The 12,304-nt window shown below is 36.7% G+C and overlaps 1 protein-coding gene across 1 annotated transcript in view; it reads right to left on the reverse strand.

Moving 5' to 3' along the window:
• Nucleotides 1–12,304, reverse strand: part of COL21A1 (collagen, type XXI, alpha 1) — an 87,093-nt gene that overhangs the window by 486 nt on the left and 74,303 nt on the right. The window contains 8 exon segments of the mRNA XM_009879833.1: nucleotides 1–74; nucleotides 805–882; nucleotides 2,247–2,447; nucleotides 2,747–2,801; nucleotides 2,899–3,045; nucleotides 7,318–7,350; nucleotides 9,431–9,475; nucleotides 10,177–10,214. The exon segment at nucleotides 1–74 is cut by the window's left edge and continues 28 nt beyond it. Of these exon segments, the coding sequence (XP_009878135.1) occupies nucleotides 1–74; nucleotides 805–882; nucleotides 2,247–2,447; nucleotides 2,747–2,801; nucleotides 2,899–3,045; nucleotides 7,318–7,350; nucleotides 9,431–9,475; nucleotides 10,177–10,214 (671 nt within the window).

Here is a 12,304-nt window from a genome sequence, read left to right on the forward strand (position 1 = left end):
ATCTCCGTCTTTACCAGGCTGCCCACGCTCTCCAGGACGTCCTTCCTTACTCACACCCGGTGGACCTTCAGGACCTTAACGACACACATGCAATAAACAAATACATTACAGAGTATTTTTGCTAAATGAAAATACAAGCAAGTACGGACCCACAACCACCCTGCTCTTTGATGAAGTATACAGATTATGAAAACTTCGTTTTCTGAAAAAGGAAGTTCTTGTCACAAACTGCTTAGATGTTTATATAAACAACATGATAGCTTATTAAGAGCTTTTTAAAAGCATGTGGAAAACACTTTAAATAAAAATACCTTTTAAAAGAAAATATAAAAATCTACTATACTACACTGTTATACTTTATCATATAATCTGGAACCACCATGGCATGAATCAGAGTCGTCCTATTTCTATTCGTTTCTCTGGCTTTGGATCAGGCCCTAATATCTTTTCCAAATGCTCAACACTGCTGTCAGGAAGAACACTTTCCTTCACTAAGCAACGCTTACAAGTCACATGATTATATCAGGGCTCAGTTTTCAGATAATGACTGACTTCAACGATCCATCTATCAAGAAACAGCAGCCTCAGGTACCAATCTCTACAAGACTCTCTTATAACAAATATTGTATTATATGAAAATTTAAAAGGCATGCAAGAGACAGGCATTAGCCATCCATATATGGTAATTAAGATGAGTAAACACTATCTAAATTTTTCCAAATTATATCAACATTTTTTTCTAAACCACATTCTTTTGGAAATTGATAGCATGCACTGAATCTGCACAGCTGAACCATTCCTCACCTGGAGGTCCTGGGGGGCCCTGGATCCCAGGAACCCCAATTCCTTGATTGCCTTTTGCGCCATTTTTCCCTGGCAGTCCTGTGAATTAACAAACACATGTATATTTTTGTACGCTAAGAATATTTTCATCCTATGAATTAGGAAGTCAGCATTTGATAATTCTTACTGAATAAAAACCATAATAGTTCAAAAGCAAATAATGGGATGTAAAATAAGCATTTCCTTGTAACCTGTACAGTGTAACTGGGTTCTAAATTATCATAATTTCTACTCAATTAAGAGCTGATGTAGCACCTGTTAAACAGCCACTATGAGTTGAGGGAACGGATGATGGGCAATTAAGAAATTTGCTGTCATTGCCTTTCCATTGGTAAAGTTTTTAAGAAGTTGTATGAAGGAAGTGTAAGGTATTCACCACAGTCCCTGTGGAACACAGATTATATAGCCTATCTTCCACAACACGTGGCAGAATTAATTCTCCACCAAGGAAATACTGAGAGGGCCAAAATATGTGCTCTCTTACTCTAGTACAATCCAATAAATTCAGTTTCTTCATAAAAACAGGTATCTATTTTTCGAACTCTTACAGATTAGCCAGAACTGTCAGTGTCAACTCCAGAGGAAAACTACACATTTGCCTGTCTACCCCTGGCACATTACTGGTTAGCTGTATTTCATACAGCTTTCCTGATCATTTTGATGCTATAGGAAACACAGGCGCTGCTGGGACGAGTTACCAAATTATGGACTTCACCCAGTCTCTTGGTCTAGTTCCAGACTATATATGTGTACTTAACTTAAAATCTGCAAATACATCACAGAAATTGGTTGGAATGTGTGAACAGATAAGTTACCTGAAAGCACAAACTCTAGCTTGCCTAAAAAGAAACCAGAATGTTTAAGAAAAGCATAAAGAAAGGAGTAAAAATCCTGATGAGATAAAAAGAAAGAAAGGAGAAAACCCCAGGAAATCAGAGGGAGCATAAAATTGTCGCATGCTAAAAATCAGCCTAGCAGATAGTAAAGAGACAGTGAATAAATACCGCTCTTTAAAATAGCAGAAACAAAAGAGTTTGGAAGAAAAGAAACCAGAAAACATGGAAATACACTAAAATCCATGTCTAAGCATATTTGTTCTAAAGAAAATAATGTAAATGAAGTTTAAAACATTTACATGAGACTAAGAACTCCCTAAGAAGATCAAAAGAAAGTTTCACTATAGTAGAACTGAACGCTAGCTATCTTGTGTTCTTGTATTTTCTCCTCTTCTGACATGCGTTTTTTGTAAGCGGTAAAACATTCACATTAGACCATGTCATCAATTACACTCTGTGATACAAACCCAGCTATGCCCTTACACCGCCCTGCACTAATCCCATCCAAAACTGGAAGCAGAAAACAGTCATAAAGGCCATTAGCACCATGACACATGCACGCAGTACCTCTTGTCCCACGAGCCCCAGGGCGACCTGGGATGCCTGTCAGCCCTGGAATGCCATCATTTCCTGGTAAACCAGGAAACCCTCTTGGGCCTTCAGGGCCTCTTGGACCTGGTGGTCCTGGAAGTCCTGGAGAAGCACTTTGGGATTGACAGTGGTTACAGTTTTGTAGCCTTCCACTCTGGAGGATGGCAGGCAACTGGGCTGGGAGAATTCAAACAAAAAAAATTGCTTAGAGAGTTGCAACATCAAAATATAAAATGTTGCCCCCTAGCCACTAATACAACAGTAGTTTCCTCTCTTTAGAGAATATGATACCTTTAGAAAACAAGACAGTAAAGTATGGAACCTGTAGTGTGGAAATGTATTTCCACACCTGCAGCAAAGCAAGTGATAAATCAGCAATATTGATCTTGCTTTCAAGAAAGCATTTTTATAATTATCAGGAAACTTCTTTAGCACTTTAAACAAGGGAAGAACAGTAAAGAGGCTTTGAAACTTACTTCTCAGTACATCTGAACACACTTGTCTAATAAATTCTTCTGAAAATTCTCGTGCCTGAATTGAACAGAGAACAGTCAAAAAAAAAGACAGCATGCATTTGCTTGGGGTTTTTAAGGTACCTAAAATGACAAGTTTGAGGTTCTGTACATACAGGTTTTCCATCTGATCCAGGTGGTCCCGGGGGTCCTCTATCTCCTGGCTGACCTCTGAGACCAGGAGGTCCAACCATACCGTGGATACCGGATTCTCCTTTTTGCCCACTGATGCCTCGAGTACCTGGATCTCCTTTCTCCCCTTTCTGCAATGAAAATGAACGAAAAGCCAATCGTATCTTCACAAACCATTTGGAAGCTAGGTAGCACCAAACAAACATATTCTGAAAAAATCTTCATTGATGATCTTCATAAAACAAATAGAAGTCGTCACTGAAAATTAACTTGACACTGATGAGATCTATTTTACGAAAATGTACTGAAGTATTTAGATTCTTTAGTAAAGGTTTCAGATAAAATTATTTGCCAAATATAACTAGAAATAAATTACCATTATATTTTTTTAACCTTAAGGATCCATTTTACTGACTAATTAATATAAAACAAAATAGTCTTTCTTATTAGCATATGGAAGGAAAGACTTTATTCACCTTTTCAGGAGAATTAGATCATTTGTTACAGCACATTAAAATCCTCAGAAGGCTGGAAAAATTAGAAGTGAAATTCTGGCATCACTGAAGTTCTTGGCAAACTTACTACAATAATCAAAACTTTTACTCTATGTCTGTAGTGTATAAGAAAAAGGAAAAAAATGATTTTATTTCAGTTAAGGGGGTTTGTTGTTTTTTTTCTGACTTCATTTATTCTCCATATGTTTGATAAGAACTGTAGTCCAATTGCTTCATTGGAAAAGGTTAAAACAATACTGGAAAATATTTTGATATATCTTCATCAAAGCAATGGTTCCTCTATGTGTGGAATTACCTACTGCAATAGTTCATGTGGAACTCTTCCCCTGTGCTGGAGCCAACAAAAAATCAGTACAATGTAATTTGGTACGTGCCCAAGATTAAAGTTAGTACACTATGTTTGCTCCCTGATGAGTTTTTTTCCTTCCATTTTTGCACAGCTTCTGCATAATGTCATCAGTTGCTTCAAAATTTTCTTTCGCCCTTTCCAACTACTTTAGATGGAATTATGGAAACAAGGCAGCAGGATTACTATATATGACAAAACTTATTGAAGCAAATAATGCAAGTTTAAGAAGCACTCAGGCATACAGTCTTCATAGACTTATACTGAATTTTAAATTACAGTGTTTATATTAATTTGTATCATTCTACACAGTACTTATCAAAATTCTTTAGATCAGAAAAATTCAAAGCTTTCTGGCCTGGTCTGAATTAGTAACGATGCTCAGAATTCTCCACATGAATTATTACAGGGTAGCCAGCTTCAAATTCAGTATTGGATTACTCAGTTTTATGCGGAGAGCTAGCCACTAAAGTAAGGCAGGTAGTTTTTCCTCTTAAAAAAATCAGAAAAATTAGACAAAATGTAACAGATGTCACTCAAGTGGGGGTGTTGGTGGACAGCCGGCTGAATATGAGCCGGCAGTGTGCCCAGGTGGCCAAGAAGGCCAACAGCATCCTAGCCTATATCAGGAATAATGTGGTGAGCAGGACTAGGGAAGCGATCATTCCCCTGAACTCAGCACTGGTGAGACCCCACCTCGAGTACTGTGTTCAGTTTTGGGCCCCTCAGTACAAGAAGGACATTGAGGTGTTGGAGTGTGTCCAGAGAAGGGCTACAAAGCTGGTGAGGGGTCTGGAGGACAAGTCTTATGAGGAATGACTGAGGGAACTGGGGTTGTTTAGGTTGGAGAAAAGGAGGCTGAGGGGAGACCTTATCACTATCTACAGCTACCTGAAAGGAGGTTGTAGAGAGGTGGGGGCTGACCTCTTCTCCCTGGTGACAAGTGATAGGACGAGAGGAAATGGGTTCAAGTTATGTCAGATGAGGTTTAGATTGGACACTAGGAATTTTTTTTTCACTGAAAGAGTTATTAAACATTGGAATAGGCTGCCCAGGCAGGTGGTGGATTCGCCATCCCTGGAGGTGTTTAAAAAAGGGGTAGATGTGGTACCTGGGGACATGGTTTAGAAGTGGTTTTGTCAGGGTAGGTTAATGGTTGGACTTGATGATCTTAAAGGTCCCTTCCAACCTCAGCAATTCTATGATTCTAAGAGCCTGTGAGTGCTGCTGGAAAGATGGTCCACCAGTAAGATGGTATGCCTGAACTGAACAGCAGTCCATACCCTCTTCCCACTACAAAAGTTATACACTTAATTCAGAACTGACTTTTCAAGGCTGTAGTTGTATTTTACCTTCTTGATACTGTCAACTTGAATGTTGTAGTCACAGAGAACTGATAGTCTTAGTTACACCATGTAGATTTGTACTTGTTCCTTTCTATTACATAATTATATTTTTTTCATTTAACAGGGTCAGCAAGGCTCAGATATAGACATATGGAATGTATGTAGCTGCCTGTGGCTATGCTAGAAGCTGTATGTGCTGGGATCTGAAAATCATGCTGTTCTTGTAGCTAGAAGTTATTTGTTTTAATTTTAATTACTTTTACAGCTATAGACTATGTTTACATAAAAGACATCTGACTTGCAAGTTGATTTATTTGGACTAAATATTAAAGGGGCTAGAAAGTATTAAGAACCAGGGAAATATCAGGAAAATGGCATCTATTGTAGAAAAATATTACAGGCAAGAAGCCAGTATAAAAACACCAGGACAAAACGTTGGAAGCATCAGCACAACTGCCTGCAGAACTTGCCAAAACGCAAATGAAAGTGCTGACGGAACATTTTCTACAGTATATCTTGGTCTTGTAACGCTCAGCCACATCCCACGTGTGGCCTTGTCTGTTGAACATTGCTACTGGCAAAGAAAACCAAAAAAAAAAAAAGGAAAAGAGCTCAGTAAGTGCTGAGAACTATAGACTGAAGAAACGTTTTATTGAAGATTCAGAGTCTAACAAAAGACAACGTATTTTATAAAAACAGAAAATAAACTAATTTTATAGGTCTGGTAAGTAAACACAATGACATGATATCTTAGTGTATAGTAAGAATATTATTAAAAGGTTTTTTCAGAAGAAATATATTACTGCCATGATTTACAATATTTAAAGAGGCTAGTTCAATAGAATATGAGGAATCTTTTACCAATTTTGGCAATGATTTAGCAAAACACCTGTACGCCTGACAGTAATTTTAAGTATTTCATAGAACCACAGTAGCATATAGGGCAATTTATATGTTTAAATGCATAAGATTCTTTAATTATCAGAACTGAGCTTTCAATGAATATGTCCAGTTACTGATACGCAACAATTCTTTAATGAAAAAGGGTTGAACAAAGACATTTCTAAATAAAGTTGAACAAGAATTATGTTAATGGGACAGTGTGTAGCCTGATTTCACAAAATATTGTAATAAAGAAAAAATAACTAATAACGTTGATTTTTTAAATAACAATTTTTAAACAACATGCAACACAATGACTAAAAGGTCTGGCCATAAATATATCTACATTAGCCAAACACAAGAAAAGAAAAAAAAAAAAAGATGGGACTGCTAAAAATATCTTGGAGAGCAACAAATGCAGTATCTGACAGACCAAGAGCAGTCCAAACAGGCTTCCCCTTATGCCCATCAAGTTTCAGGCTGAGTTGAATTATTCTTGTATAAATGTAGTAGTAGAGAGAGTGAATTCTGCCCTGCACTTTCTGAGTCAGCCTCAAAGACAGAATCCTCTAAAAAAAAACCCACAACCACTTTGTAAAGGCTTCACTATATTTCTTTTCATTAGTTTTGAAATAAAGACACACAAAGAAAACTCACTGGTAAAGGTTAAAACACACAAGACAAGCAGTTCAGCTGTGTAAGTCCTTACCACAGACTTTTATGGGAGGTGAAAGTACAGTATATCAAGCACAGTTCAGAAGGAATTAGGCAAATTTAAGATTGACATTACATGCAATGGTCTTGATCTCTAGCTTAAATCCCCCTAATTTGTTGACTACCAAAAAGAGTGAAGGTATAAAAGAAGGATCTTCTTTGTGTATCTTCTTTGCGTATCTTATTTTTGTATCCTGCCCTGCCATTATTGGCTGCTGCTGAACAATATGGATCATTTTGATCAATTATTCTGCATTTGTTTATGAATATATTTTTATTTTTCAATGCACTTAGAATCTTTAATTTTTTTTGCTGTAATTATTTGCTGTCTTCAACCAGCTCCTTCTCGTTTTGTTTGTTTAATTCTCTTAAAGTATATACCCATCTTTATTTTTTAATCTTTCATTTCATGAAATATACATTTCACTATGTCTCTTTTTAACAAATACCTCTTTCTCTTCTCTGATATTTCTCTTCTGTTGATTATAGAGTTGTGAGTATGGAAATAAGACTGTAAACACACATTTTACAGATCACATAATTTGCAGAAACAAATGGATTCATTTTTTAATACTATATTTGTCATTACAAAATACTTACCTCTCCTCGTTCTCCACTTAATCCTTCTACTCCCTTTAGGAATGAATATGAAAAAAAAATTTAAAAAGCAAGGTAAGTGAAATTACTCGTGATCAAAAAATAATATTTTTGTCCTTTGTTTTCAATAATTAATCACAAATGCCATTTTTTAAGGATTCTGTGATTTCTATTTGTACAAAAAAAACGAACAGCATATAGGGATGAAAAATGCATATCATGGTGAACTAACACTTTGGTAATACCTTTAATATAATATACGAAAATGATGTATAAGGAATATATCATACATATTCTAATCAAACAGACATAGACATATAGACAAAACCTTACTCACTCTACAAAAGAAATAAAATTTTGTGTTCTAGCAAAAGGAAACTCCTGATTCCACCTGTTTAATACTGTCTTACTAGACAGAAATCAAATTCAGAGCCTTTGAAATACAAACTCAGTTTGTAAGCCAGATTGTGCATGTTGGCAAATTTCTGTCAAATGGTTCAATGGTGTTATTGATCATTAAGTTCCATGGCAAGATGGCACTTCAGTGCAGGCTTTTTCACTTTTCTGATGTACTCTTATGGACAAGGGAACCTGTATTGTATCTTTGAGAATTCCTGGAGGCTCCAGAAACCTTGGAAGGACCTAGCACTGTCTACCAAAAGTATCCGAATAACTGATTTTTTGGTTGCTGACCAAACTAGATAAGCATGGGAAACAATTTTATACCAAGCCTGTATTATTTTTTCAGCTTCCCCCCAAAAAAACAAACCCAAAACCACAAGCAACAGCAATTCAGTTGCACCATTCAATCTGAAAAAAATTATTTTCTTTCACTATCACTTTGTTTTACCTTATGATTAAAATAATAAATATATGAAAAATTTGTCCATGATTTGCAAAAGGAAAAAACAGAAAGTTTAATTTGTAAAATGTTAGAGTAGGACATTACATTTGGTTAAAACCAGTGATTGGCCTTTTAGGTTAAACTATTTCTTTTCAAAAATATCCACTCAGCTTTGCTACAACCCTTCTGTCAACCTACATACCCCTGAAAGTGATAAAACTAGGCTAACATAGAACGTAGATCTGCCCATGCTCCACTGGAATCAGCTCCTTCTGGCTAGACAGACAGCTGTATCGATGTCGTCATTCTGAAAAAAGCAACTATGACTTCCTTCCAAGTCTAGTTTTAGATATGTACCTCTAACAAATACTTCTCTGTTTAGACACAACACAGATTATGTAGTTAACAACTATTTATAAATACTAACAGTTATTTTCTGTGGTATAACAAGATAGCCAACTATGACACAATCAGAATATATTGGCCCTGAGTTAAAGAGAAACAACAGGATCTCACTGATTTGCAGCTGAAACAGGAAACATCTGTAATTTATGAGCACAGAAGATATCAATAATGACTCCCAGTATAGTCTAGGAGATAATGAACTACATGGAAAGTGCAGCATGGTACGTGCAAAATCTTAACATCTCAAGCATCACTCTTACAACCTTTACACAAAAGCCACTTTGTGCTGTTATCTGCATTTTATATTATTTGTAATTGTTTCATGAAAATTATCCATAATTAAGGATTTAATAAAACAATTCAGAAAAAATGTACTCCGGTCTGTTTCTCAAGATATAATACCCCAGCACGGCAGAAACATGTAGGTTGGAAGGGTCCTCCATGGGTTCAACTTCCTTTCCAGAACAGAACCAGCTAGAGCAGGCTGCTCAACACCCTGTCCAGACAGGTTTTGCCACAATCTCTGTGAGCAGCCTGCTCCAGTGTTTGACCACCCTCAAAGCAAAATGTTTTTCCCATGTATGAAGCTGGGTTTTCCTACATTCCAACTCATTCCTGTCCATTTCCTCTCATCCTTCCACTGTGCACAGCTGAGAAAAGCATGGCTCCACCTTCTCTCTACGTGTTGTATTTATTGTTTTAAAAATACTGGGGTTGTTTAAGAGGTAATTTATATAACTATGTAATCATGTTATACATAAATATATTTCACCTTATGCAAAGAACTATCCACGTTGATGGAAGTAATCTTAAGAAACAAATATGAATCGTGGCTCTCTTGAACTAGGATCACTATTTTAACAGTACCTGTAAGCCTGGATTTCCTTGTCTTCCTTTTTCTCCTTTCAGTCCCTTCAGAAAAGAAGCACATTTTCTTAAAATACACATTCATCTGGAAGATGTAATTAAACTATCAAAAACAACACAAAGAGGTAAACCCTAAAATCTCATCTTAAACAGGCTCAATCAATCTGAAAAGTTAGTCTTCGAGAGTTCAGAGCAGAAACTGTGCAGAAGGATACAATTTCTACTCTGAACACAGAGCAGCCAAGTTTGGATCTGAATAGTGACATAATACTCTTCCTTTTCTTGTAGGTATTTCCATGACTTTTAGATAACAAGGAGAAAAATCCCACTTGTTACAATATAGCTGGTAGGCAGAGGCCAGGTGGCGTTTCTTTGACTATGAGCGTTTATGTGATCCCACAGTGCCTGGGGCAGGCAGGGACAGAACCCATCCCAGGACAGTGCTGGGTCCTGTCCCAGGCCCCTGGGGCAGCAGCACAACCCACACCCCTAAGCCCGCACCATTGCTAGGACCACACAGCTCTGCACCAAATGTCAATAGCCTGGTCAGCCCCAGAAACGTAGCTGGAAATTCATACTGGGCATACTGGGCAGTTTTCCTTGAAGAACAGCTAGGGCTCACTGCTGCTATTCTTCAAGTAAACCTTCTGTGGAGCTCAATCTTAAAAAAAAGCTCCAGAATTAACACATAAGACGTGTATTAATAGTGTTCCCAGATGATTTCATTAGAAGCAAAGTTCATATACCTGGTTACCACTTTCACCTTGGTTTCCTTTGTCCCCCTGTAAAATATTAGAAGAAAAGTCTCCATTGTAACATGATTCATCGCAAAGACATGTAGTCTGTGTTTTAATTTAACACAGTAAATTCAAGAGAAGCATCTAATAGCTTTTATATACACTGAATGAAAACAAAACACTTTAACCCCATGTACACAAACTAAGAAAACTACAGAAAGTTACACTAAGAAGGGAATCTGTCATAGAAAGCTATCAAAAAGAAAAGTGGATACTCATAAACCAAGTTAAAATGAAAAAATACAACACAATGAGGCGGAAAATCCAGCAGTATTTTATCCACCCAGTGTATGGGAGTGGAGAGGATGTAGGCAGGGAGGGGGGCAGTATTTCTGCTGGGTTAAATTTCATCTGAATGCTAAGCACTAAGTATGCTTGCCTTCACCTACACAGAACAGGGTATAAATAATTTCTGTAATGCTTACTATAAACGCATTGAATGCAGAAGTTATATACGAAGCACCAAAGAAAAAATATTTTTTTAATCAGAAGGAAAAAATTATTTAAATTTAATCAAAACTGTGTGAGGTCTAAGTTCCACATCCACTCACTTCTTTTGACTTTCATTGAAATGTTTATAGTAAGTAAACATTAGTGGGGTGACTGGCAATCAAATGGTGCAAATGGTACTTAAAAGCCAGGTATCTAGGTTTATCAAGTTGTCTGAACACCATCTAATTGACACTGGAGAGAAATAGGCACCTCTCGAAAACCATTCATGCTATTAATGGCAGGTGTATAAACTACATACTCTCAGAACATGCATGTTCCTCTTCATTGACCAAAAAGGAAACCTTTAAGCTGTGGGAGATTGCTCCTGCTCAAACTCTGACCTCTTAAATCAGTTTAAACAGACACAAATCAAAATGTTGGGCCGAGAACACAGCAACTCATGAAACAAAAGACAGATCTGTGGGGGGTGTGCACAACTGCATTTAATAAAGAAAAGAATTAGGATGGAATTTTTTGGATCTGTTTTGCCAGTTTTCTTGTAACAGCCAAACATGTGCGTGTTTGGTTGTTTTTTGAAAATGAGAATATTTAGTTAAATGCTAAACAGTAGTAAAGAGGAGATTTTGGCCATGGCAAATATTTTCCTGATCAAAAATCCCAGAACATGAGAGGGCATTTATGCCAGCTGCAATTGGTTGTATTGTACTTGAATGTGAAATATTTGGTTTGGTTTCAAGTTTTAAAATGCGCTATAGCTGAAAGGTTTCACTTTTACTGTCAGATGCCCAAACTGCACTTTTTTTCCTGAATAATTCAAGAGTTTGTCATACTTACGACCTGTAACTCCTGTCAACCAACAATATATGACTTGCATCTTCATATAAAATGAAAAATTACTTTTGTAAAAGCTTCTTCAGTTTAAAATTTAGAGAGGTTCCATAAATTTTAAAAAAATCGCCATTCTTAGAATCAGTATTACTGTCTTGGTACACATACCTTACATGACCCTTAGATATTAAAATTGAATATATGGTGATAACGAAACTAATTAAACTATTGGTTTGACATTGATTCAACTCAAGACACTCTTCCATTGGGCTTCAGTACATTTTGAAAGCTTTAAGCCAGGAAATACTTGTCCTTATGTGTTCTGGAAATCGCTGTTTTGAAATTGGTCAGAAGACTAGTTTTTCTACATCTTTCTTAGAAAATGGAACTCAGGTTCCATTATCTCATTTAGCTGAGATAACCTCAGCTAAATAACCCTAAATTTGGGTCATTCTCTAGCCTCCATTGACAGGGAACTTGCTTTTGTTGTCTAAACATAGGCACTTAAGATGCTCTAGGCAACTCAAGGAATACCCATATGTGTCTACTGACACCTGAAATACTCTAGAATACCGAAGACATCCATACATGGCTGCGATATATAATACTGGACATACAGTAAACCTACACCCTTCTGAAGCAGAAGCTGAAGTCTAGTGGAATACCTCTGCATGGGATTTTCATAAAAATAAAATATAACCTTTCAACACTGCTTCTTTACCCTTCAACTTTTCTTTCCACAGTGAAGTACCTGATTCAACTCTATTTCTGTAATGCCTTTATGTGAAGGGCTTCA

Source organism: Charadrius vociferus, unplaced genomic scaffold (assembly GCF_000708025.1).
Source record: "Charadrius vociferus isolate BGI_N301 unplaced genomic scaffold, ASM70802v2 scaffold342, whole genome shotgun sequence".
NCBI lineage: Eukaryota > Metazoa > Chordata > Aves > Charadriiformes > Charadriidae > Charadrius > Charadrius vociferus.